The sequence below is a fragment of the Sarcophilus harrisii genome, chromosome 3 (genome assembly GCF_902635505.1).
Source record: "Sarcophilus harrisii chromosome 3, mSarHar1.11, whole genome shotgun sequence".
Lineage (NCBI taxonomy): Eukaryota > Metazoa > Chordata > Mammalia > Dasyuromorphia > Dasyuridae > Sarcophilus > Sarcophilus harrisii.
The window spans coordinates 332,155-359,262 of record NC_045428.1 but is presented as its reverse complement, the minus strand read 5'-3'; the positions used below and the strand labels follow the sequence as shown (position 1 = coordinate 359,262).

Here is a 27,108-nt window from a genome sequence, read left to right as displayed (position 1 = left end):
GGAGTGGGAGTGTGTGTGTGAGAGTGTGAGTGTGTGTGTGCCTGTGTGTGTGTGACTGCATGTGTGGGAGAGTAGGTACATATGCTTGTGAGTGTGCACATGGGTGAATATGTGTGTATGTGAAAGCGTGCACCTGTGAGGGATGTGTGTAAGTGTGTATAAGTGAATATGTGTGAGGGAGGGTGTGTGTGAGTGAATGAGTGTGTGGCTACAGGAGAGTGTGAGTGTGTGAGTGTGTCTGAGTGTGTGTGTGTGTGTGTGAGGGTGCAAGTGTGTGAAGGTGTGAGCCTGTGAGGGTGCGAGCCTGTGAGTGTGTGCACGAGGGTACCGGGGGGCCGGTGTGTGTTCAGAGGAGCGTGTGGGTGAGTGTGGTCGGGGGAGCTGGGAGGGGGGAAGTGCCCGGTCCACGTGCCAGGGCCCCATCATCTGGGCACATACTCGCTGGGCAAGCCCGTCCAGTTCCTCTCCCGCAGGGCCTGGTCCACAGTCCGAATGTAGCCGTCGATGAGCTCCTTCATCTCGGCCGTGAAGGCTTGCTCTGGTTCTCGCGGCCGCCCACCCAGCCTCCGGAAGCTGCCTTCCCTGTTGCTCTCCACGCACAGGAGCCGCTCCTCCGTCACTGACACGTTCAGGAAGGCCACCATCTCCCTCAGCTTGGGGAGGAGGCTCCGGCGCAGGTCCTCATAGTGGACGACCAAGAGCCGCTTGCCATACTTGAGCCAGTCCAGGACATGGGACGACCACCAGGATGCGTAGCTGTTGACAAAGTCGGGCCACTCTGGAACAAGAGAGAGGGGCACAGAGGGAGGGAAAGGTCAAGATCTCTTTGGGCTCCGCAAGTCCCTCAGAGCCAGGCAAGGACAATGCCCCCAGACCCACGAGAAACCCCACCCCCTTCTCGGGGCACGTCCTGGACCTGACCCTCCCTTGCCTGGCAGCCTGGCCCCAGGGGGAGTCTCGGGGATGCCCCCGGGGCCCCTGGGCAGATGCCCCTTTGCCCTGGCCAGAGCCCCCAGGCAAAGAACTCTGCCGTGCCCATATGGGCTGGCCTTGTGGCTTCAGCGGCCATGGCCCTTGAGCTTTGGAGTCTTTGGGGAACAAGCGAATTTGTTGCTTGCTGCCAGCCAGGTCATTATACCAGGGCTGCCAGTGGTTTTGTGATTACCTCCGCCCCCACCTCTCTCCTGTATTATATAATGCATTATATGCAGCCTGATGGGCTCTCAAAGCCCCCGCTGGAAGGCCCTGGGCCCCAGAGGCTCCTGGCAGATTGGGATGGATGGGCCATTGGTCCTTTAGAGACAATGTAGGGATACCAACAGCTGCCCCTCACTTGCCCTCCCGTCACCTCATGGCCCTTCCACAGCTTCCTGGAGACTCCTGGATGGGCCAGGGGCTGTTTTGTGGGCAGCAGACGCACCCCGTGTTGATCCTTCCAAAAGAGGGAGAACCTTCATTTCAGAGAGTTTGGATCCCTCAGAGAGCGCTGCCATTTCTTCACCGCAATTCGGCTTCCCCTTGTCCTCCTGCTGTTCATTTCTGGGCCCCATTTAGTGCCCACATCCCATGTCCGTCCACAAAACCATCTCAATGAGCTCATCATCTGAGAGAGCATGGAAGAAGGGGGGGGGATGAAGGGAGGACTGGCTGAAGAGAAGGCTCGAGGGGAGATGAGAGTTGCTTTGGGGCAGAACTCATGCCAAGGACTCCTGATGTGTAGAACTGTCCCACAGTGGGGAGGGCTTCTCACCTGGCAGTGGGCTCCCCCTCCCCAAAGGCCCTTGAACTAAGCTCACCTAGCCACTTGTCAAGGATGCTGCTGAGGAGAAAGGGAGTGAGCAAGCTTCTGTGAGCTCGGGGCTTCTGTGAGCTCAGGGCTTCTGTGAGCTTGGGGCTTCTGCGAGCTCGGGGCTTCTGCAAGCTTGGGGCTTCTGAGACCTCAGGACTTCAGCGAGCTCGGGGCTTCTGTGAGCTCAGGGCTTCTGTGAACTTAGGGCTTCTGAGACCTTGGGGCTTCTGAGACCTCGGGGCTTCTGGACCTTGGGCCTTCTGCGAGCTTGGGGCTTCTGCGAGCTTGGGCCTTCTGCGAGCTCAAGGCTTCTGTGAGCTCGGGGCTTCTGTGAGCTTGGGGCTTCTGTGAGCTCGGGGCTTCTGTGAGCTCGGGGCATCTGAGACCTTGGGGCTTCTGAGACCTCAGGGCTTCTAGACCTTGGGGCTTCTGTGAGCTTGGGGCAAGTGCTTGCTCTGTTCCAAATGCTGTGGTAAATGCTAGAGCACCTGGCCTTCAGGTGTTTACAATCTTGTATTCTAATATGGTTTTTTTTGACTATCTCTCTTCTCTTGTTTGTACCAGTGAGCAGGTCTTGGTAGGTTCTTCCAAAAGACCATCCAGAAATGTGGGTAACATCTAGAGCAAGAAGGAACCTTAGAACCTCATTTTATTAATGAGAAAATTGAGGCCCAGGAGAGAAAGTGACTAAGGATTATAGGACAGTGCACCTAGAGCTGGAAGGGGCAGCTAGCCACACACACTGTCACCCACAGGACTGGCAACCAGCCCAACAAGAGCAAGGGGGGCAGCATAGGTCAAGCAAGTTGAACCATCATCACAATTACCTTGAACACCATCTCTCCTCCAGATCTCGGTGAAGACAGACTCCGAGTCCAAGAGTTTGGGCAAGATGTTCAGGGCCCATAGACATTAATTGGGGAAGCAACCCCCTTGGTGTATTACCTGGGAACTGATTGCTCCCGTAGACAGTCCCTGTCATCCAAGTCCTTGACTGTCCAGTGGCTCAACATCAGAAACTGATGAATTTCTCCCGTGTCTCATCTTCCCCATGAGAACGGAAGTTCTCTAATGCAGCAACCACCTGACTTTTCTCTCTGTGTCCCCAGCACTTAGCAACATTTTGCACATAGGTAATGCCCAATAAATGACTCATTTGTTTACAACAAGAAGCTCATCTTTCTGGGCTGGTTTACTCAAAATACAATGAGCATCTCTTCTACTACTCACGGGGAACAGCCTTGGTGGTCAGGACTCCCTTTGCTGTGGACTCTTAAGGCCCAGATTTTCTCCCATGCATAATGAGACAATATTGGGGGAATTCATTCAGTTCCAGACTTTTGCTTGAAACTTTTCAGAATTTAAATCTCTTTGCACTTTTATTAGGCTTTTCAAACATTATTTTTAGTTTGCTAACAACACACCCCATGCACCAGCCTGAGAAGCTGCCAGCTTCATATTTCCTGCATCCATGCCATCCTCACGTTATATCTGGTCCACTTCCTCTTCCATCTCACCTATGGGCACACTTGCTTTCTTCACTCAATAAGCTCATGCTCTTGTCCATTTTCTCATAATGATTACTGGTCCAAAATTTATATTAAAAGCAGTTCCACCATCAGTGGTTCCCTGGTTCTTCGGCTAGACAATCCTTGATACTAGATGAGGTCTCTAGTCAGAGGTTCCGTTCCTGTGTTTTCTGACACTGAATTAGCCTTGAATAGCCTGGCATAAACCCTCTCTAGATGTGATGGATAATTTCCTTATCGTGAAATCCCAGGGGAATTCCTTCTAATTTTCTAGGAACAAGGAATCTCTAGATCATTCATGTAGAGAGAATTGTTAAAAGTGACCCAATGTCTCTGATCAGAAAAACACAATAGTAATTTGAAAATCAGGTTAAAATAATACAAAAAAACTTGCATACCAGTTTCCCTGATGAATACACACATAGCAGGAGAGTGCTAAAATAAAGATTGGGCCACGATCATTTTTAGACCGATAAGGAAGTCAGCCACTTGGCCACATTGTCTCTGTCAGGGAAACTCCCAGGGTTTCTTATGTTAGTGGCTCTCAAACACCCAGAGAGAACTCTGTAATGGGCTGAGGCTTGAGTTGATGCACTGAGGTCCCAAGCACGTGAGGCTAAATAGTAATTGGACTATACTCTATTAATATACATGATTGGATAAAGAATGGTCCCTGCCCACTCTCTGTGCAAGTCCTGATGTGTTGTATAGGAAATGACGATTTTGGTGGGTGGAGGCAGAAAGAGACAGGAAGAGAAGCTGGGAGAGATTGGCCTGGGTTCCATGCTGATAGCTGCTGGTCGTGTGGCTGTTGGTCTAGCTAGCTTCTTGACTCAGCTACACACATTGCTATTGCCCATTCTCTTCCACCTCCGATCTTTCTTCACTGAGAATAAAGTTTGACGATTTTCCCCTAACCTGAATTCCTGACTCCAGCTGATTTTAAAATACACAGTCTTCACAGAACTCTGCATTCAATGCTTCCATTCCCCCTTCTCCTTCCTTTCTAAATGCTGTGGAACGCAGTTCTCAGGCTCATCATCCAACTGCGGTAGCTCTCTCCCCAGTCTCCAACCTTCTAAAGCCAAATCCAAAGGTCTTTTTAAATCCTCTTCCTTCTGGACTTCTCCATGGTCCTGAACAGTCTCCTCTGGGGAACATTTCCCTGTGTGGTTCCCACCAATTGTGGGTGTTTCCAAGGAATACACCATATACTCTTCTCTCCCTTTCTGTGCTCTAGCATCCATCCATCCATCCATCCACCGATCCAGCTGTCCATTTGCACCTCCCTGCAGATGATCCCCAGACCTCTCCACACATATCGAATCCCTCTCCTAGCCTCTAGTCTCACTCCACAGTCCCCTGACATATTGATCTCATGTCCTGTAGATCTCTCAAAATTAGCAGGCCCAGAACTGAACTCACTCTCCTTTCTCCAAACTCCTCCCTCTTCCAGATGTCCTCCTTACCGCAGAGGGCACCACCACCTTCCAGCCCCCCCCCCAAATCCCAACTTGGCATCTCCACTGCCCTCCTCGCACTCCAGATTCAGTCTGCTGCTAAAACCTGTTGTTTCCACTATCATGATAACTGTGTGATATTCCCCCCACCTTGTTCTCCCCATGGCAAGCACTCACAATGCAGTCAGAAAAAGCAATTACAAGGACAGCCTTGAGGTCTCTCTTAGGAACTTTGGAATCACAGGGGGACAGTGGTGCAGGACCGCCCGGCATGGCGGGCCCTCCTCAGAGAAGTGGCTGTGCGCAAAGCGGATGAGCTTAGAAGAAACTCAGGATGCACAAGATCAGAGAAGCCCCCAAACATTCATGGGGACTTTTGTGTCTGACCTCTGGCAGAGCACCCGGAGCTCGTACTGGTCCGATTCGCTGCAGTCAGACACACCATGACTGCGCTCTAACACAGTGATGTCATTAGAACAACCAAGAGAACTGCATTGGCTCCCGGCAGTCTCCAGAATCTCACTTTGGCTTTTAGTTAGCCAGTCAACAAGATTTTATTCAGTACGCAGTGGGGTCAGGCTTCAGAAGGGAACAAAAGTGAGGGGTGGGGATAAGTGACCTCCATGTACTTTTTACACATTGCACTCACACATACACACACTCACACACTCACACACTTACATCCACTCACAGACACTCACACCCATATAGTCACACACACACACACACACACACACACACACACACACACACATACACACATTTACACACACACACACCTCCCATGTAGAAAGCCATGTGGAAGTGCCTTTCAGAGCTGACTGTCTCCTGCTCACACTTTCCCCAGGTTTAGTAAATGAGCTGGGGAAGTACGGAGGTCTGTCCCTGTGGGCTGCCTGAGGAGGCTGGAGGAATCATGATGCTGCCTGATCATGCTGACCATGGCGGAGGCCTTCCTTGGAGATGGACAGGCAGCAGCCAGGCCCAATTGGGCCAATACCACAGCCTAGTCTCACGATGGGGGAGCGATGGTGTACAGCAGGCTCAGGACCCAGTCTTAGGGTGCAGCTCCCTTTTTCAGACTGAGTATTCTTAGGGCAGAGACACTCACGGTGCAGGGAAATGAAACAGTGGGTGAGGGCATGTGGACATCTTGGAAAATCCCTACTGTGCCCTGCGAGGCCCTGGCCGTGGCAGGTGGGGAGAAAGTTGAAACATGGTCAGAACTGGGCTGCGCTATACTCCGGGCTCTCCTTCCTTGGAGGCGGGGGGGGGGGGGGAAACCTGGGGGGGGAGCACTGCCTACACAGCTGCGGGGCTCGATTACTGTCCTGGGAAGTGTTGTGAGCCTGCTGGGCTCTTAGTTTTACTCTTTGTCACTCCGCACATGGGAGGGTGAGGGGACCGACTCAGAACTCATGGTAAACACAAGCATCATTTTTAAAAGAAAGGGAATCTCTCTGCTCCCAGTCTGTCCTGCTGAGCTTGGGGACAAGCAGCTGGAGGAGACCCCAGAGACCATGTGGCCCAGCTCCCTCCCTTAACTTATGGCCACCTGCCTCCTGCCATCCTGGTGCCCATTACCTTGACTCTTCCAGTTCCTGTCTGTGGCGTATCCCAAGTGCCCGGCGCACTTCCGGTTGAATTCCGCCATAAGTGACCTGTATGGGTTGCGTATGAGCAGAATGGCGGCATCAAACATCTCGATCTCCCTCTTCCCACTCTCGTGGGTCTTTACACAGATGGTCCTTCGGCTCCTCCAGTGGTCTTTCTCCCCTTTAAAACCTTCAAGTGAAAAAAGGAAATCAAGCTCAAGCATCCCACAGTCTGCTCCCCTTCCCATGAGAAGCTGAGGGGGAGGCAGGAAGTCAGTGCTGCCACTTTGATTTTTATTCTGGCCCTTCCTTGACTCGCCTATGAGTAGCCTCCCATCATGGAGAACGTTTGCCTCCATTCTGCACCCACGGGGTGCTCGGCAAGCCCTCTGGAAGAGGGAGCACGGGGGGTGGAAGGCCATGGGACAAGCGAGTCTGGCCTGGCCAAGCTCTTGGTCTCACTGTGGACGGGGCCGTTTGCCATTTCTCCATCTGTGGAAGATGCTAGATCCACGACTACGTCGTGGCTTGGTCCCTGGGCCCCACTCTGGGGGCTGTCCTCATCTCTGAAAGGGCAAGAAATCTCTCTGACCATCAGACCCTTCTGCACTGGGCCGTTTCTTCCGCCCACCCAGAGATCACGTGGCCCCCGGCTGCCTCGTGCCTGGCGGGCTCAGTGACCTGGGAGGGTGTGGATGGTCTGGACCCTGGGTCACTCTGATGGTTTCTGTTAGGTTAGCAGCCACTACTCCCCCTCAGGCCAATCAATCAAATAACAAGTCATCATCAAGCACGTATCTTGTGCCAGGCCCGTGCCAAGGGCTGGGATAGAAAGGCAGCCTAAAATAATCAACAAATCAACATGCATTAAGCACCTCCTGTATACCGGGCTGGGCCAAGTTCTGGGGATGAAAAGGAAGTGAAAGGAAGTCCCTGACCTCCAGGGGCTTACAATCTAAGTGCTGATTGAGTGACTGGGTACAAATCACAGCTCAACCAGGTGCAAACAAGCGGCTGCTCCAGACAAACACGGCCCATGCCAGATCAGTCAGAACTAGGAGGAGCTGGGGAGGCTTCCTGTAAGCTGGGATCTCAGTCAGGACATAAAGGGAGCCAGGAGGTCAGGAGTGGGGGAGGGAGGGGGGTCCAGGTCCAGGGATTGGCCAGAGGAAATGTCCAGAGCCAGGACACCGAGGAGGGCACCGTGGAGAGATGTGGCCAACGCAGGAAATGCAAGAACTGATAAACTGGCTGGCTGGCCACTTTCCTGGCTGACCCATGGCCACGCTTTCCTGGATGACCCATGGCCACATATCCTGGATGACCCATGGCCACACTGACCCATGGCCACACTTTCCTGGCTGACCCATGGCCATACATTCCTGGATGACCCATGGCCACCTATTCCTGGATGACCCATGGCCACACTGACCCATGGACACACTTTCTTGGCTGACCCATGGCCACTTTCCTGGCTGGGAAAGTCTGTCCACAATGGCTTCCACAGACTGTGAGCCTGGTGGAACAAGACAGTACCTGAGGGAGCCATATTGGAGGCGCCCATTCAGGCTCACTGAGGCAGTGTTGCTTCCTGTCTGAGACCTCAGTTTCCTCATTTGTAAGTTGGAAGAGCTGGACCACGTTTTGCACAACTCCCCCAGCTCGCCAAAGAACTGCTGTCCAGATAAAAACAAGCGCTTTCTTGCCCAGCTTCCATATCTTTGAAATGAGGGGGGCCTTGTGTCTAGCTGTGGCCCGAGCATTTCCAGCTGCTGGCCCTGTTGCAGGCCAGACCGGGGACAGGCCAGGACTAAGCCAGAGCAGGGCTGTGGAGCCGGCCCTTCAGCCAGGCCCTTCCAGCTGTTTCCTAACACCCCCTCACAGCACTGAGGAATGACTGTGTGGCCATATGTGACCTTCAAGAAACCCCCTCCCCTCACTGGGCCTAGGACAGGGCAGACAAGGCTCAGACAACCGGGCAGGTTCCTTCCAGGTCTAACAGTTCAGTGACCTGTATGAAAGCTGCCCCCCCACAACACACAGGGAAGGTGGGAGTCGCTCTGAAGCCCCGAGTTCCCGGCCTCCATCCCTGAGGTGCTCAGTTAGAGCAGCTCTGAATTTCCTTTGTTCTCTCCCTCTCCTCAGCATAAAGAAGCCCCCTGTGTGTTCAGAAGGAAGCCCCTAGCACGAGCCTCTCCTGGATGTCTGGGTGCTCTGTCTGGGCCCCCTGGGCTGACTTGGGAACGACTGACTTTCCTCAGAATCCTGGCTGTGACGCTGTCGCCTGCCCCAGCCAGCCCTGCCGAGTCCGTGGAGACGTGGGGCCCGGGCAGTCTCTAGAGCCTCGTGACCAGTGACCCCCAACGAGTGAGGACCCTGGTGCTCGCTTCTTTGAGGACGTGGGAGGGGGATGGGATCCTGCTGGGCCCACCCCTCCCAGAGGCCCCTACATCTCCCGCTCTCCCCACGCCCCCCAGGCTGCCAGAACTCACCTTTGTTATAGAGTGCGCCGTCGAAGTAGTAGCTGCCGGTGTAGAAGCCCGTGGCGTGCTCGATGAGGTGGCGCGCCCACGTGTTGCCGGCACCCGGGAAGCTGGACAGTGCCACGAAGACCTTGGCTTTGCTGGGCAGGAAGCGCCTGTCGGTGCACCGAGTGTCTGCAGGAAAGGACGAGGGGGGCGACCGTCACCCAGCAGCGGCTGGGGAGGGGGGGCCCTCGGCTAGAGCCCGGGGCCGCTCTCAGCTGGGCCTGCCCAGAGTGGACTCCAGCCACGGGACCCCAGAACATCGTGCCTGATTCACCGGCGGCCTCTCAAAGCTTCTGGCTGCAGGCGAGTCACAGGGGTGGGAGACGGGGCTTTATGGTGGCCCACTGGCCTCCTGGTGCGCGCCTGCTGGGCACGTGACAGTCCCTACAAGTGCCTCGGGGGGGGGGGGTAGCTCCCAGTGTGGAATCTCCCTCCGCGGGGCACTTAGCAGCTTCACTATAAAAGGAAAGCATCGGCCCAGGGCTCCTGGCCCAGCAGGAGCCAGCCCGTCATGGCCACTCCTGTGTGAAAGGAGCTGCTCTCTGCTAGCGCAGGTGCTGGGTGAACTACAGAGTCTGGGGAGGGGACGTCTCAACGAGCAGGCCAGAGGGGTCTCCACCACTGAATGACTGTGCCCTGTGGACCCCCAGCCTCACTCCCACCAATGAGGGGAACGATGGGGTCCTCGGCCCAATGACCCCAGCACCATGGGAGCAGGAGGGCCCTGTGGACCCCTAGCCTCGCTCCCTCCTCAGCCCCACAGCCACCAAGGAGGGAAGCATGGCATCCCACCAGCCCCAGCACATTCATCCAAGGGTCCTGGGAACACCATCCTCGAAGCCGTCCCTGGGGCAGCTGGAAGAGCCCCTGCAGGAGTCATGGCTGCAACTGCCAAAGCCCCAGTAGGGAAAGCCCTTGGCGCAGGCCGGGGTCCGAGATCGGACACAGCGGATGGGGACCTTATCTGTGGGAAGGCTTGTACAGAGGGGCCAGAGCAGCCTCTGCTGCCCTCCGAGGACCGGAGACTTCTGTCTGACTCTTGGCTGAGACCCTCCACAGGTGGTCCTAGGGCGCGGGGCTGTCTCTGCCTGCTGGGCCAGTGTCAGTAACAATTACAAGAGGAAGTGTCAGGTAGAACAGGCCTGGCTGAGGCTGTGGCTGAGCCCTGGAGCCAGTCTGGGGCCTGCCCGGATTCCCTGAGGGGCCACAGCCTCCTCTGGAAGACTGGGGGGTGGGGCTGGGGGGCAGCTCTGGCCTGTGGGACCAAGCCCAACTTCCATGGCCCAGATTCGTGCCCATCAGGACACCGATGCCTTGTCTTCCTGGGGCTCCTTTCGGGCTTCCAGACCCTCCTTGGGAAGCGCCCAAAAGGTAGTGAGGATCCCCAAGGGGACCAGAACATCCACGAGCACCAAAGGGGCAGCAAGCCCCCAACGCTCCCAGGTGCCCACTGGCCAGCCCCTCTTGAACCCAAACCCTGCCCAGGCCACCTTCTCTACCAGCCAGCGTGGCAGGGCCACAGTCATGAGACTGTCAGCCTGGAGGGCTGAGGGAGGCTCAGGCTTGCTTCCACAGCCTCACTGAGAGGGCAGAGCTGTGCCCACTGGTGCTCCCACCAGTTTCCAGGTCAGGGCCCCTTTGGACTGAGGCCAGCGGAGCCTCCCTCACCTTGGGCCTCCTCAGAGCCACCCCCTGTGTGCTGAAGTGCTTCCCCCCTCTCCCCATATCCCAAATGCCCCAAAGTCCCAGTCTCTCCCCCAACGCCAGGCCGTCCAGCCCAGGGCGCCCCGAGCTCTCCTGCGGGCACCGAGGCAGTATCCCTGGCCTGCCTCGGCCCGAACTCACCTTGGATGGGCGTCTGGTAGACCACGCAGTAATCCCCCCAGCCTGGGGTCTCAGGGCCCCAGGAGCACAGGGAGCTGTCCACCGCATCATGCAGGCTGAACCTCGGGGTGGGGAAACCACAGAAGCACTCGGGGCCCCTGATCACGGCCAGCGGGAACTCCTGTCAGAGCAAACGGACAAAGAGGGCATGTGGACGGACGCAGAGACAGTGGAGGTCAAACCCGGAACCGCGATAACCAATTGTGTCTGGGCCATCCACGGCACTTCTCGGGGCCTCAGGTTACCCATCTCTAAAGTGAGTCTGATAACTTGTCCCCCCCTGAGTCATTGCCCACCCAACAGGGTGCCATGCCATCTGGAGCCGAGGGGGCAACCCCTTGGGGCAGGGGAGCTGAGGGGGCGACTCTGGGGGGGGGCTACCCGTTGGGGGAGGGGAGTCAAGGAAGTGACTCTGGGAGGGGCAACCCCTCAGGGGAGGGGAGCCAAGGGAGCAATCCTAGGTGGGAGCTGGGCTGGAGGTCTCTGAGGTGCCATGATAGCCAAAGCTGGGGAGCCAGTTGGGATTCTCTTTCTGCACCTAAGTTTGTAGTCATAGAAAAGGCTCTGTGTCCCTCAGGGGCCCCATTGAGGGCAGCACAGTGCATGGTGCGCTGGACCGGGTTCACAAGGACCTGAGGTCCAGCCCCCAGGATGCATCCTAGCTGTGTCCTGAGGCCTTTTCCATTGTCCCACTTTCCTCATCTGTAAAATGGGCACCTACCACCTGGATGAGACGCCCTGCCCTGGATGAGGCGCCCACTGGGGCCAGACACAGACTATTCCTGTGCAGCCCACAGAAGGCTTGGCCTTGCCTGGGCCCCTGCAGCAGGGGCGGGGGGAGGAGATCGCCCCCAAGGCAGGCCCCCCGTGTCCCGGAGGACACCCCACCACAGGAGGCTCCAGCCAGCTCCGGGAGGGGCTGAACTCGGTTTGTAAATGAGAGAATGAAAGGTTTATAAATACAAGAGATTGCTTCAATTTGATTCCATCCCCAAAGAGCCGCTGGTCATTTCTCAGGCAGGCAGGCGCTACGTGAGCGGAGCTTCAATCAGAAGCCTTGCATCCACAGGCTGTCCATGCACAGCGAAATTCTCCCGGCGAGCCGAGGCCGTCAAGGGGGAGCCGAGGCTGTCAAAGGCGAGCCTGCCGGACCTCGTCCGCGGTCCTTCCACGAGCCTTTCTGCTCGTGTGTTTGTCAGCCTCCACCATCAAAGGCCAGAAGTGAGGGGTGGGTCGCTCAGTGGCCTGGCCTGGCCTGAGGCTCAGGGGGCAGAATGAAGCCACGTTTTAGAGGAACAGTGGTCTAGCAGAAGGAAGGCTAGGATCACCACTGCTGGCACTGTAATTAATATATGTGTATATATAAAAATCCTATTAATATATTAATATAAATCCTATTAATTTATGTATTACAATATGTTGATATGCATATTAATCCTATTAATAATATAGCTACCATTTATAGGACAGCCCTTTACATGAGAGGCAGGTGCTATTGTTATCCCAGTTTTACAAACGGGGAAACTGAGGCACGGGCCATTTGATTGACTTGCTAAGCGTCACCACCAGGAAGAGTATGAGGCAGAATTTGAATTCAGGCTTCCATGACTCAAAGTCTAGGCTCTATCCGCCCAGCCACCTGGATGCCTTGGCTTGGAGTCAGTTCTAACCACGGATACCCACCAGGCAAGACCCAGCCTCTTTGGGCTTCAGTTTTATCATTTGTAAAGTGGGTTGGCTGCCACTCTAACAACTAGTGTATGGCAAGTGCTTTGCAAACCCAATCGCATCTGGAAAGAGTAATTGGGAGAAGCCGGGCTTCTCTATCCTCTGCCCCGGTCACACATGGGGGTGGTCACGCCCTAGACCTGACCATTCTCTGAAGTGCTCCGCCTCAGTGAGCCAGACCCGTGAACTTGCTCTCTCTGACCTCCTATCTGTCATTTCCCTTCTATCCATCATCATTTCCCCTCCGCATCCTCTTTTACCATGGCTGCCACCCCATTCATCTCTCCCTGTTCTCCAGGTCTGCCCTTATTTCTTTCCTTTCCCAAGTACAAAAGTGGAAGAAAAAGCCATTACCAGCCTAAAAGTGAAGGCACTGATTTCTCCAGTAACAAGAAAGAAAATCAAGGAATAAAGAAGAAAACAAAAACAAAGCACTTCCTGCATATAACAAACCCAGAGACACATATAGAATGAAAAGGAGGGGACGGAGCGAGTTCTCTTATGCTTCATAGTACTCTAAGAAGTGGGTGCTGTGATGTGGATCCCAGAGAGGGCAACAATAGACATTCATAAAGTCCAAAAAGACAGACAAGGAAAGGGTGTCATGGTCAATAGCGTCATAACAGTGAGACATTTACAGAGGGCTTACTATGCGCCAGGCACCGTACTAAGCACGTTCCAACTATTAACTCAAATGAAAAAAGGGAGTTCCTGTACTCAAGGGCCTTGAAGCCCACTAGGGTCACCTAACGTTCACAAGGAGATGGACATTGGAGAAGTGGGTTTTGGTGAGAGCACTCACAGGGATTTTAGTGGAGTCACAGAAGGGCCAATTCACAAACCCTAATTTCCACAGTAATTGCTATAACTACGATCCTCTGAGTAGGAGCTAGAAAGATAGGCAAGAAGGGGTGTGAGTGGGGCTGAGGGTGAGGAACTCATCCCTTTTGTAGCAAAAGGCAGAAGATAAGATGAGTGCCTTAGATAGCCCTGCTTTTCTGGGCTTCCAGAGAGATCCCTGGTTGGGAAGCCTGGGGCACATTTAAGGTTAGAGTTAAATCCGTGCATGGAGAAATCCGGCTCAGCCGCCGACACGGAGAAAGCCAGCTCAGCTGCACGGAGTCTCACTGCCAGTCTCTAGCCCAGCACGCTAAATGACCGAAGCAGGGGTCTCAGACCAAAGATGGCTCACGATTCTGCTGTTCTGAGTCATTTCCCACTAGTGAAAGGAGCTGCCTGCAGCAGCCATCCACTCTTACACAGCCCAGACCAAGCTTGCAGAGCCCTGAACAGAGCACACACTTTCCCCGCATCGGGCCGCTCTGGAAGCGCCGAGAGCTCACAGTTCTGACATGTCCCTGAGATCCTGGGATAACCATACACTCAGAATGCTGCGACAGCAGCCAAACCTGCCCAAACCTTCCCTCCAGAATCCAGAGCCGGACTGGAAAAAGTCCTGATAAAAAGACCAGAGATGCAGGAAAAATACAGAGTACAAGCACAAGAGGGAGGCAGGAGAACCACGGAACCATCGGCACGGATGAACAATGGTGAAGGACTAAACAGGGAAAAATTGCTGCCATTCACATCTGGCACGTGTGTCCCCTCGGACTCCTAGCATCAACTAGGATGGCAGGGGAGTCCAATTGGACAAGACCCCAGAGTGCTCAGGTAACATCCCGATGGTCTTAAGAAAAATACAAAAGGAAGGAAAGATGAATACAACGGGGGCTGGGGAGGGGACGGGAAAAGAAGGTTAGGGGACAATTATCTCACATAACCAGGTTCAAAAGTAGACATCTATACAAAAGAGCATGGGGTGGAAGGAGCAGATTGTCTGTATGTCTCACATCTGAACTGAAAGAAGGAAGAACACGGAGAGAGTGAGAGACAGACAGACAGACAGACAGAGATAGAGACAGAAAGAGACAAAGACAGACACAGAGAGACAGACAGAGAGAGAGATGGACAGAGATAGACAGACAGACAGACAGAGACAGAGACAGAGAGAGACAGAGACAGAAAGAGAAACAAGAAAGAGACAGACATAGAGAGACAGCCAGAGAGAGACCAAGAAAGACAGAGAGACAGAAAATCAGAGAGAGAGAGACAAAGACAGACATAAAGACGGACAAAGAGAGAAAGAGGGAAAGAGACAGAGACAGAAAAAAGTGGGGAAGAGATAGGGAGGAAGAGAGAAAGAAGGGAAGAGACAGAGAAGGAAAGAGGCAGAGAGATGACAGAAAACGATAATGACCAATGTTGGAGGGGATGTGGGAAAACTGGGACACTAATACATTGTTGGTAGAGTTGTGAACAGATCCAGCATTACTATGCTCAAAAAGTTATCAAACTGTGCATACCCTTTGACCTAGCAATGCTTCTACTGGATTTATATTCCAAAAAGATCTTAAAGGAGGGAAAGAGACCCAGATGTGCAAGAATGTTTGTGGCAGCTCTTTTTGTAGTACCAAGAGACTGGAAATTAAGTGGGTACCCATCAGTTGGGGAATAGCTGAACAAGTTATGATATGTGTATGTTATGTAATATTATTGTTCTATAAGAAATGACCAGCAGGAGGATTTCAGAAAATTCTGGAGAGACTTGCATGAACTGATGCTGAGTGAAGTGAGTAGAACCAGGAGATCATTGTACATGGCAACAACAAGATTATACAATGATCAATTCTGATGGATGTGGCCCTCTTCAAAAATGAGATGATTGAGGCCAGTTCCAATGATCTTGTGATGAAGGGAGCCATCTAACCCCAGAGAGGACTGTGGGAACTGAGTGTGCACCACAACATAGCATTTTCACTCTTTTTGTTGTTTGCTTGCATTTTTTTTCTCAGTTTTTTTTTTCTTCCTTCTTGATCTGATTTTTCTTGTGTGGCAAGATAACTGTATAAATGTGTGTACATATATTCTATTTAACATATGTTTAACATATTTAACATGTGTTGGGCTACCTGTCAGCTAGGGGAGAGGGTGGGGGGAAAGAGGGGAAAATTTGAAACAAAAGGCTATGCAAGGGTCAATGTTGGAAAAATTACCCATGTATATGCTTTGTAGATAAAAGAAAAGAAAAGAAATAAAAAAGGAAAGAAAAGAAAGATACACACAGAGAGAACTAGATACAAATTATACATTTTACTCAACAGTGAAATAGGAGGCAAAAGGAAAAAGGGGATGGGGATTAGAAGAAAAGAAGATAAAGGAAGAGATTAGTCCTAAACAAAACAAATTCTGAGGATGTTCACAAATATTTATAGCTCATTTTTGAACCCCCCCAAAGCACCACAAAGACAGTCCTTCCCAACCAAGAGACTGGGGGAGATGCCTGTGCATCCTAAGACCCCTGCTCTGATGGGCCCAGCCATCATTGCCCCAATCTTTGGATGTCTGTGGGATAGAAATCCCCCTGCTGCAGGATCACAGATTGTGAGCTCTGAGCCGAGGGGACACCTCTGATCCATAGGGGTCATTGAGAGGGTCTGAAGAGACCATCCACAGAAGCAGAGCCGAGTTAATTATAGGGTCAGCACTAATGGCCTTGGCCATCTGCTGCCCCACAAGCCAACATCTGAGCCCTGTCCATGGGCTTCCCAGCCCAGCCCAGCCCTCAGCTGGATAGAAGCAGTTAAAACATGGACCCTGAGCCTAGAGGAGCTGGACTCTCCCTGGGAGAGATGAGGATCTAGTGTGTCTACACAGCACTCACATGCACCTCATTTTCTACCCTTAAGCCCCTTCCTTAATGCTGAGAGTGGCTGCCCACTCTCCCCTCCATGCACTGGGAGTGTGGGTGGCAGCAGCAGCAGGAGAAGCAGAAGGGGAGGGTGAGAGGAGGAGGAGGGAGAAGAGAAGGAGGAAGAAGAGGAAGAAGAGGAGGAGGAAGAGAAGGAAGAGGAGGAGGAGAAGGAGGAGGAGGAGGAGAAGGAGGAGGAGGAGGAGGAGGAGGAAGAGGAGGAGGAGGAAGAGGAGGAGGAAGAGGAGGAGGAGAAGGAGGGAGAGGAAGGCCAAGGAGCATGGGATGCTCTTACTTTATTGGAGCAAAGCTGTGAGCACATCTCCACTGTCAGGTTGGGCTGGGTTAAGGAGTTGGCCAAGGTGTCAGTGAGGTTCCCAGGCACTCGGAAACATCCCCGATAGGTGACCGTCCTTCCTGTGGGGACAGCAACAAGGTTTTCCTTAGAGCAGTGAGGGCAGTGCTGGGGTAGGGGAACATGGAGGGGGAGAGGAGGCTGCCGCAGAGAAGATCCCGGCCTAGCTCATCCCCTATCCAGATGAAACATTTGGATGGTCAGGATTGGTGTGAGAGTGGGGGGGGGGTGACCCCAAAACAGCTGAGTCCCCAGGTGAGGAAAGAGAGAGCTGGCCTGGGGGAGCTAATGAGAGGCCTGTGGCCCATGGTCCAGGCAGGATATGAGCCAAGAGAACAGGGTCAAGAAAGTGGAGGCGTGCCCACCGTCCTGGCAGCACTTCTGCCCTGCTCAGGTGGGCTGCACCACTGCCCCCAGGAGGCTGCATTTAGGGCAACTTCCACGTTGTGCTGGGTCAAATTATTCAATCCTGGGACAGCTGTAGCTGTGCCATCCTAGTTCCAGATCCATGGAAGGGGCATCAGACCAGAAGGCCCGGACACCACGGAGTCCCTCCTTTTTCCTTTTTCCCATTTTTATTTTCTCTCTTCTTCCCTCCCCTTACCCTCCCTCTCCTTCTCTTCTCCTCTCCTTCCCTCTTTCTCTCCTCTCTCTGCTCTCTTCCATTCCCTCTCTTCCTCCCTTTCTTTTCTTTCTCCCCTCTTTCTCTCTTTCTCCTTCTATCCTTCTTTCTCTGTTTTCCTGTGTGTCTCCTCTCTCTGTCTCTCTCCTTTCTCTGTCGGTGTCTCTGCCTTCCCCCTTCCTTTATTATGCAGTTCAGAGGCCAGCCTTCCTCCTGAAGCCTTTGCTGATTCCCGTACCCCTCGAGCTTCCTGTATTTAACGACTGGCTGGGTATTTGTGCTCCTGCTCATGCCAGAGCTCCAGGCAGCCCCTTGGGTCTCTGTGCCACGCCTCACTTGGCATTTCTGCTTTGATCAGACCTCCCTGCACAAGGCTAGGCAAGAGGGAGTCCTGGTGAAGGGCTAAGCTGTCCCCCAGAGCTGGATAACAGCAAAGCTGTGCTTGGAAACCCATGGCTCTGGGGCAGGCTGGACAGCTCCTGGACCCCCATGGGACAGGCTGGACAGCTCCCAGGCCCACACAGAACAGAATGGACAGCTCCCCGCCTCCACAGAATAGCTAGACAGCTCCCAGGCCCCCTCAAGAAGGTGAGGAAGGAGCACCCCACAAACAGGGGCTGCAGACCCCAATGGCCTAGGGGCAGCCATGTCTCTGGGACAAGGGTCCCTATGCTCAGGGATTCTGTTCTGGCCAGGAGGGACCTTCCAGCTACTGAGTCCAGCTGCCTCCTCTGTACCCATAAGAACAGAGGTAAAGTATGGGTTCAGGCACATGGCTAATAAGTGGTAGGACTAGGATTTAACTCCAGGTCCTCCTCCCCCAGCCCTGCTTCTCCAGAGCTTGACAGAGAGAGCCCTGGAAGGAAGGACTGAGCAAGCCAATGAATAGAAAAATGGGTGAGTGAGTTAGTGAATGGATGAATGAGTGAGCGAATGAATGGATGAATGAATGAGTGAGTGAATGAATGAATGAGTGAACAAATATTTGCTGGCTGCTAACTCTGCTGAGTGGGGACACCAAGAGGACGGTCCCCTTTCTCAGGGAGCTCTTGGCCCCTGCCCTCGGCGTCTCCTCTCTGCTTTAGCCTATGCTGCTTGCGCAGGGAGGGTGGCTCCTGTTTAAGTGGAGGCTCCTTGAGGGAGCCGTGTCACCCACGCCCGATGCCCAGCTGGCGTTTAATACACGCCCGGTAGCTGCCAGGTTCTAAGCTTTTCTCTGTTGCTAAAAGGGGTGAGCGAGGGAGCCCACAGATCCCGACCTCCGAAAGCAAGGAGGGGCCAGGTGGCCCCCTTAACCTAGGCCGGGCTTTGCCTCTCAGGCCAGTGACGGGATTCCGGCTCGGAGGGTAACGCCAGGGCCAGAGCTCGCTGGAGAGCCAGGGCCCGCAGGTTGCTATGGCAACCACAAATCCTTTCTCCACCGTCAACAGGAAAGGGGGCAGGGATGGAACCTCCAGGGCCAGGCGGCTGGGCAGCCCCTACCCATCAGGGGTCTCCTGGAGAGGGAGAAGAGAAGGGCTGGGCTGGAGGAGGAAGTGGGGGGGCTGTGGGGGAGGCTGAAGGCACAGAAAAACTTTCAGCTCAGGAGCAAGTGGAGCAAGTGGATACAAAACTGTTATATCCTGAAGGGAAAAGCCTCATCTGGTTGATCTGGGGGGAGGGGGGCGAGGAGGTAGAGAGACAGCCCGGGGAGCAGCTGAGGGAGGGGGCTCTGCTGGGCTGGGGGGGTTAGAGACAACACCAGGAGCTGCTGGGGGTGGGCTCTGCTGGAGGGAGCTCAGAGAGGCAGGCAAGAAGAGGAGACCCAGGCCCTCCTAACCCTTGCCCTCATGATTTCCAGCCTTGGTTCTGTCCTCCCCTGCTCCTCCCATGAAGCCTCTTCAGTCCCCTCCCCAGCTGTGGCTCTCCGTCTCTAGGGCTCTGAGCCTCCACAGCCCCCACCCACGCCTTGTGCCATGGTGTTTTCTTATACATGCTGTTAATGACGGGATCAATCCCCGATTGGCGAATGACAGCCAACCCCCTCAGTGGGCACGGCCATCTGGAGGCCGGCTGGGCCCTGGGGGGAACCTTAGCCGACCCTGGCACTCGCTGCCCCTGCATCAGGAGGAGCCCTCCCAGGGATGTGAACATCCAGATCCTCCACGGCTCAGGCAGCCCCCTTCTGTTCCTTGGGAAGCCTCCTCCCCAGGGCAGGGCCAAGGCCTCCTTCTCCTCCTCCTCCTCCTCCTCTTCCATCCCCTCACTGGCAGACCCGCTGGGGTTGGGCACACAAGAGGGTCTCTGGGCTCCAGATGGGCCCCGGCACTTACGTTTGGCGGAGCTGAGAGAGAGCTCCCCGACGTGGTAGATGGATAGCCGGTTGAGCCCCCCACACACAGAGCCCTTCTCCCCCCGACACTCCCGGTTGCACTCCTCCGCCTTGGAGCTCCTCTTGGGGAGCCGGTTCCCACAGTAACACTCGGTGCCGTACTGGAGGCCTGCGTAGATGTAGGACCTGGGGGACAGAGGGTAGGTCAAGGGGCTTCGTGGGGCGGGGTGCATGCCGGGAGGGGTCCTAGCACCAGAGACGATCACGGGGGGGGGGGCTTCTTGGAAAGGCTCCCAGCAGAGGCAGGGGCAGGGCTGAGGAGGGGGGTGCTGGGGGCAGGGTCAGGCTGGACAGAAGGAGAGGTGGAGCCTCAGAGGGAGACCCCAGGGCATGCCCCCCCAGTGGCAGTGGCCACTCCCAGCCCCATGGACCATGTGTGGATACAAGTGGTCACCATGTGGGACACACAAACCCACATTGGACACACGGACATCAAAGCCGGGGCATGTGCCTTATGCTGCGCCCCCTTCCTCCAGGCCGTGCTGGGGGCTCTTCCTCTGACTCTCAGGCCCAGGAGAGGTGGCTGGGGTGGGGGGAAAGGGGAGGATGGGTGGCGCCCGCTGCCTGCACCTCTCCCCAGCAGCCCCCCCTCCCCACTCACCGCTCAGCACAGGCTTCCTGACAGTTAGCCACTGTCATCTTCCTCAAGTCATAGAACACAGCTCCCTTCAGGGTCCTGTCCTGGACACTGTCAATGAAGCAGCCCATGTAGGAGCCTGTGGGGGTGGGTGAGAGGTCAGGGGGGCCCCTAAGAGGAGGGGGGGCTAGCTGGCGAGTGAGCTTGGCCCCCAGCGGAGGGAGGCCAGGAGCCCACTCTGTAGCGTCTGCACCCTGGCCCCTGATATCTGCACCTGCTCTGGCCCCCGGCCCAGCTGCCCCAGAATCCTTAGCTTCCCGTCCCAGCACAGGGCTGGAAAGTGATGGAGCAGACCCTCAAGGGCCCCCAAACATCAAAGGGATTATTGAGAACCGTCCCAGCGCAATTACAGAATTCGAACCCGTGTCCCCCTGGGGCGCCCCCGCACAGCGGCCCCTCCCCAATAGGGTGGGAGTGGCGTGACGCCCACTGGGGCGGGAGCAGTCCGCCCCCCCCAAGCTGGCATTCTGCCACGGGGCCCAGTGCCACGGAGCAGCCTGGGGCACCGGGACTCGGGGAGGTCGGTTTGCTCCAGTTTCCCCCAAAGTTGCTTCTTCTGAACTTTAAACTGTGAAGCCCTCGGGGCAAAGGGGGCTGAGGTGGAGGTGAGCTGCCCCTGCTGGGAAGGGACTTCTGCCTTTTTGAGGGAGAGGCCCGTTTTGCACCCGGCCCGTTGTTTGGGGGGGGGGGTGTCAGGCTGGAAAGCGGTCCCGGGACACCCTGCGGCTCGTCTCCCAGCCCCGATCCTCCGAGTGTGCGCTTCCGTCCCCCAGGTGGCACCCCGGCTTTTCTAGGGAGCTTGGCCCGGGCGCCCCGTTGGCGAGGGCTCCCCGTGGGGTGGCTTCTGTTCAGGAGAGGAAAGGGAGGAAATGTTGGAAACCGTCTGGCTGGCTTAACAGCCCAAGAAGGAAACCCAGCGAGCAGCTGCCGGATCCTGGAAATGTTTGCTTTAAAATAAGTGGTTCCTCCAGGAAGCAACATCGTGCTTGTTGGGACGGCTCCCCAGAAAGGGCTGGGGCGCCGCTGCAGCCCCGCGGGGTGTCGGGAAGCATCCGGGCGCCCAGTGGAAGTTTTCGCCAGCGATGGGCCTCAGAGGAGCCGAGTTCCGGCCTGGCAGGGCCAGGGCGGGGGGTAGGGAGGGGGTGCTCCACTGGGGGGAGGGGCAGTTCTGGCCCCTATCTCCGGTCCACTCCATAGGCTCTGGGAAGGTTAAATCTCGGTGGGGGGAGGGGCCCGGGTGCTGGCCCGTACCCACCCTTTCGATCATTACTCCCGGGAAGTTTTTCTTCTTTCTCTCCTTGGGAGCTTGGGGCTGGGGGAAACGCAGATGAAAAGGGATTTTCCTGGGAATCTGAGGGCTGGAGCCAGAGACCACCTACGGAGAGGGGCGGCCGCCCACAAGAGTCCTGGCGGGGGAGCGGAGGGAGCTGGGAGATCTTGGCAGTCCCCCGAGCGTCCCCACAGCCACCTGCACAAATGGTCCCAGATCTGGGGAAGAATCCAGCCCCAGAGAGCTGGGAAGGGAGGAAGGTGACAGCCACAGCAAGTTCCGTTTGTCTCCTCCTAGAAGTATGCCCCTTAAGGACAGGGACTGTCCTCAGCACTTAGCTCCGTGCCTGGCACATATGTGGTGCTTAATAAATGTAGATCGATTGGTCAACAGTCATGAAAATGGGTATAAGCTGAGGCAACTTACAGGGAATCCTAAGGCCCAGGGGGAGGCTGTTTCGGGAGGCCACGCACTCGGAAAACTCCCGGCAGGGGGGCAGCGGGAGCTCCGGGGTGCAAGTGGGGGCTCCTGGTCTGGGCGCAACGGACACCGGGAGAACTGCAAGGTCCTAGGGCCAGGGAGGAGAAAAGGGGCCGGGGTGGGAAGGGGGAGGAGCGCTGTGGTCATGTGTGAAGGGCAGTCACTGGGAGGAGATGGGACTGGTTCTGACTGGCCAGAAGCAGCAGAACCGGGACACTGGAAGGGATAACTGGGTGCAAAGGGCTGAGGGTCCAGCGCTCAATCCCACGGTCCTGTGAGGGTGGCCAGGTTGGGCGCGACGGCCGTGGGCACGGAGGGGCAGCTGTGTGCGCCGGCTGCCAAAGGACTCGGCCACTGGAAAGCCCAAAGTGGACACTCGTCCTCCAGGGCCATAGCTCAGTGGCCACGGTTCAGCTTCTTGGCCGAGCACTTGGACTGGGCAGCCTCGAAGGCCTCTCCAGGCCCTGGGATTCTGCCATCCTGCAGAACGGGGCCATCTCGGGCTGAGCTCCTCTTCTTGCTGGGGGTCCAGCGGCTGCTTCCGGGGCAGGGCCCCAGTGAGGGGCCATGGGAGGCTTCAGGCGGGCTGCCTGGGAGGGAGTGCTGGGATGCAGCGGGCCCGAGGGCCTTAACACAGATAACCGGGGTGCTCCTGGACCATCCAGATGGCCACACAGGGACGAGAGCATTCCCCAGGTGGGAAACATCGGTGCGTCCCTGAAAACTACCGTCAATAGAAGTGAAGCTCCAGGGAAGCCTCCTGTCCCGCTGTGGCCGCTTTCCAGGGAGTCATGAAGCTGGCCGTGGTGGGCACAGTCTCCCCTCCGAGCCTCCCTTTTGGGAAGATGGCGGCTGCCCAGCACGAAAGAAAGGCCAGCTTTGTCTGCACGCTCCTGCTTGGCTCCCCTCCTTGTGTGTGGGTCATCTCTCTGCCTGGGCGGCCCCACCCGGACTCTGGCTCATGGCTGCAAACCTCCAGCAGACCAACGGGCCTTGGGGTCTCAGCGGGCCTCCACCCACAATCTGTCCAGCAGGCAGGTCTGAGACTGGAGACGAACCCCCTTGGCCGGAAGTCTCCCGTGTACCCCAGGCTCTCCACCCAGGCCCGGGTAGGGGTCAGGAGGGCCGCTCTGCACTGCCGGTCAAGCCTATCCTGTGCCAAGAATTTTCCGTGATTCACTCGGAGGGAGAATGAGCCCATCCCAACAGGGATTGGGAAGACAAGGTTGCCAGTTGGCCGCCCATTTAAAATGAAATTGGGCCCCAGGGTTTTAGAGAGACCCGGCCTTCCCTTCCTTTACCCCTGGACATGAGCCAGGCAGGGGCCAAGGAGAAGGGGTTGGGAGGGTGGTTCCTGAAAAAGTTAGATGGGCGGCGATGAAAGGGATTGGGGTAATGGGAGGGGCTGGGAGGATGGGGAAGGGAAAGGGGTGAGGGGTTGGGGATGAGGGAGGAGGGTGAGGGGGGTTGGGATGAGGGGAGGGTGAGGGGGGCTTTGGGATGAGGGAGGAGGGTGAGGGGGCTGGGATGAGGGAAGAGGGGGTGGGGGCTGGGGAGGAGAGGAGGTGGGGGCTGGGGATGAGGGAGGAGGGTAAGGGGGCTGGGATAAGGGAAGAGGGTGAGGGGGCTGGGATAAGGGAAAAGGGTATGGGGGCTGGGGATGAGGGAGGAGGGTGAGGGGGCTGGGATGAGGGAAGAGGGTGAGGGGGCTGGGGATGAGGGGGGGTGGGGGTTGGGATGAGGGAGGAGGGTGAGGGGGCTGGGATGAGGGAGGAGAGGAGGGCTGGGATGAGGGAAAAGGGGGGGCTGTGGGTGAGGGGGGTGGGCAGCTGGTCTAAGAACATCCAGGGTTAGAAGGCATCAGGCCGAAGGGAACCCAAAGAGCTGAGTGGGTCCAGCCCTGCCTTTGCCCCAACATCTCCCTTGATTCCCTCCGGCTGGCTGCACTGTTACTGTTCCCAAGCTGAGCTTCAGGGAGACCACCAGCCAATAAGGCTTGAGGGAGCCTGGGACGTGTGTCCAGGGTGCTGTTGCGGGAGAGGAGGGGTGGAGTACTAGGCCTGGAGTCAGAAGGACCTGAGTTCAAATCCAGCCTCAGACACTAGCTTGAAGAAGTCACTTAGCGCTATTTGCCTCAGTTTCCTCATTTGTGCAATCACCTCCCTCCCAGAATCCAATGAGACCATCGGGAAGCACTTAGAGCCACGGTGTCTGGCACACAGCAGGCGCTATATAAATGCTAACTTATATCCTTATTAACTACCACAGCATCAGCTGGGCCTGGTTACCGTGTCCGGGTTGGAAAAGGCCCCCACACGCACCAAAAGCGGTCCCGCCGCTTCCCCACTGACCAGTGGCCAGCTCGGCTCCCCTCCCCGCTCCGGCGCCCACCCTGGGGACGTCAGCGCAGACAGATGCCCCTCCAACTCGCTCCCTTCCCCCACCTCCTCCCCACATGCCCCGGCCCCAAAAGGTCACTCTGTGTCCCCCCTCCCCTCCGCCACGCACCCTCCCAGGCCATTCCTGGCCCCAGCGCCGCTCTCCTCCCTCCCTATCTGGACCCCCTGGAGACCCCGGCATTCTCCCCCGACTTCGGGTGTCCCTGCCAAGTTCCAGCCTCGGACCCCTCCGGCCATCTGCCCCCCCTCGCGGGGCTGTGAACGGAGCGGGAGGAAAGCCTGGGGCCGGCCTAGAATTCGAGTCCTCCGCTGGCCCGGCGACGCCGCCGCCCCTGCCCCTCGCGCCGGGCCCTCCCCCTCCCCAGCGCTTTCCCTAGAAGGAAGGGGGTTCCCAGAGACGCCCCAGTCTCTGCTGCTTCTAGCCTCCTGCCGCGCCATCTCCTCGTCCCCTTATTCCCTCTCCCCTTACCCCTCCCTCTCTCCCCCCTTGCCCCTCCCCAGCGCAAAAGCCTCTCCCCGCACCTGCAACCCCCCAGGAGGCCCGCAGTGGCCCAAAGCCCCCTCCCCAGTGGAGGGCCCGGCCTTCTGTTCCCAGTGCTCTCGCCTGCCTCTGATTGCCTGGACGACTTGACCCGCCCCCTCTCATGGCAGCCCCAGCTCTCGCCCCAAGGCCGCCGGCTTCCCCCCTTCGCTTGCTCCAGCACTCTGCGGGTCGGCTGCGATCTCCCAATCTCGGCCCTGGGCTCCTTCACCCTTAGCTAACCGCACCCCCCTCGGTCGAGGAGCCTTTCCCAGCCCTCCCAGGCGCGTGCCTCCCCCGGGACTCTCTCTGCCGGTCTCAGTTTCCTCATCTGGGAAATGGAGCTGAAAGCGGGAGTTGAGGAGGCAGGAGGCGAGCCAGGAAGCAATCTCTGGACCCGTTTGGGCGGCCGTCCTTAGCTAACCGCGCAGGATTCCTGGTGCATCTGCTTTGTCCGGCGCAGGCCTTAAGTCCCGAAGTCCGACTGAGCTGCTGGGCCGGCCCGGGGCGGAGAGCCGGGACCCCTTCCTGCAGATGCGTGGACCCTGCTCGGGGAGCCGGCCCGTGCCATCATCCCATGCCATCCTGGGAATGAGAGCCCTGGCCAGCTCCCCTCACAGAGGATTCTAGAACTTGACTTGTCACTTGTCTGAGGGCCACTTCTGGGGGTGGCAGAGGCTGCAGAGCCCGGCGGCTCCCCACGAATGACGAGTCCTGAGACAGCAGCTGAGCCTCCTTCCCTCCTCCTGCTTTGTCCTGGCGTTCAAAGCCTGGCATTGGAGCCCTGAAGACCTTTGCAGACTCCTCGTCCTTCAGCCCGTTCCTGGCCACCATCCCTAAGCCCGCTTTCCCCCCCTGTCATGCTCAGCTCCTGGGCCCCTTCAGCTCTGGGCCCCCTCCAGCTCCTGGGCCCCCTTCCCGGCTCCACCCCAGGCCCCCCGCTCCGGCCCCCTCCAGCTCCTGGGCCCCTTCCGGCTCCCTGGGCCCCCCCGCTTGAACCCCTCCCGCCCCTCCCCCTAGCCCCCAATAGCTCCTGAACCCCCTCCAGCTCCTGAGCCCCCCTCCATTCTGAAATTTCTGTATTCACTCGCTCCCCAGCACAACATAAGCTCTCTGTGCACACAGAAGACAAGAATTGTCTGTTGAATTGGATTGTAATGTACTGAGTAGGGAACATGGATCCCTGCCCTCCAGTTCGGGAGAGCCCTTCCCTCGATGAGGTAGCTCTTCCACCTTCCTGCCCTTACCCGGATGGCCTCTGGCGGGCTCCGGAGAATCCCTGTCTCTGTCTGAGGGGGAAGCTGACCCTGCTCTCTGCCTTGTTGGCCCCAGGCATGTACAAGGCCAGGGAGGTGCCCTGGGGCAAGGCTTCTGGGGGGGGAGAAGGGGAGGGTGGTCCTGGTGGGGAGGAGAAGGTGGTCCTGGGGGGGAGGTGAGAAGGGGAGAGTGGGCCTAGAGGAAGTCCTGGCCGGGGCTCATCCTCCCCCAGCACAGCCCAAGGCCTGAGCTCTGGCAGAGAAGCTTAGTGGACAGAACTCAGACTCGAAAGGGACCTGGCAGGTAAACCACTCCAGAGTTCCCGGACACTCAGAACAGGAAAGGGCTCCTGCTGTTCAATCATTTCTGTCATAGCCCCCTTTTTGGGATCCCCCTTTTGGGTTTTCTTGGCAAAGATACTGAAGTGGTTTACCACCTCCTTCTCCAGGGTCCTTATTTGACAGAGGAGGAAACTGAAGCAAACAGGGTGAAGTGACTTGCCCAGCCAGGGTCACACTAGTCAGTGTGTGAGGCTACATTTGATCACAGATCTGAACTCTAGACCTGGCTCCCTGGGCACCTGGGCACCCCCTAAGGGGCCATCCTGTGTTACAGTTCTGGGACATAGTGAGGACTACAAATGTCTCCTCCTTTCCCTGCCCTCCATCCTCTAGCTACACACTCGGTTAGCCGGACAGCTCCTCCACAGCAGACATTGGGTTTTGCCTCTGAACCCCCCTAGCCTTTAGTTCAGAGGAAGTCCTGCTCCCAGCACCTCCTGGCTGGGCGTGTGCTCAATGCTGCCAGGGTATCACTGCCCGGGCCAGGGGGCAGCGTCCAGCCCTGGGGGCTCTGCCGCCAGGAGCCATGATAGACTCCAGCAGCAGCAGCAGCTCCCATCTATATGGTGCTTTGTGTGAGCTTTAGGAAAGTCTG

General features: G+C 56.7%; 1 protein-coding gene across 2 annotated transcripts in view; it reads right to left on the bottom strand.

Annotated features, from left to right (window-relative positions):
• Positions 1-234: 234 nt before the first annotated feature.
• WSCD1 (WSC domain containing 1) overlaps positions 235-27,108 on the bottom strand; it is a 43,697-nt gene continuing 16,823 nt past the window's right edge. For both annotated transcript variants that reach the window (XM_031957340.1, XM_031957341.1), the window contains 7 exons: positions 20,211-20,325; positions 19,551-19,735; positions 16,557-16,678; positions 10,747-10,906; positions 8,866-9,030; positions 6,363-6,563; positions 235-778 (listed from right to left, as the gene is read on the bottom strand). In XM_031957340.1, the coding sequence (XP_031813200.1) occupies positions 423-778; positions 6,363-6,563; positions 8,866-9,030; positions 10,747-10,906; positions 16,557-16,678; positions 19,551-19,735; positions 20,211-20,325 (1,304 nt within the window). In that variant the 3' untranslated portion in view covers positions 235-422. The remainder of the gene's footprint in view (positions 779-6,362; positions 6,564-8,865; positions 9,031-10,746; positions 10,907-16,556; positions 16,679-19,550; positions 19,736-20,210; positions 20,326-27,108) is intronic.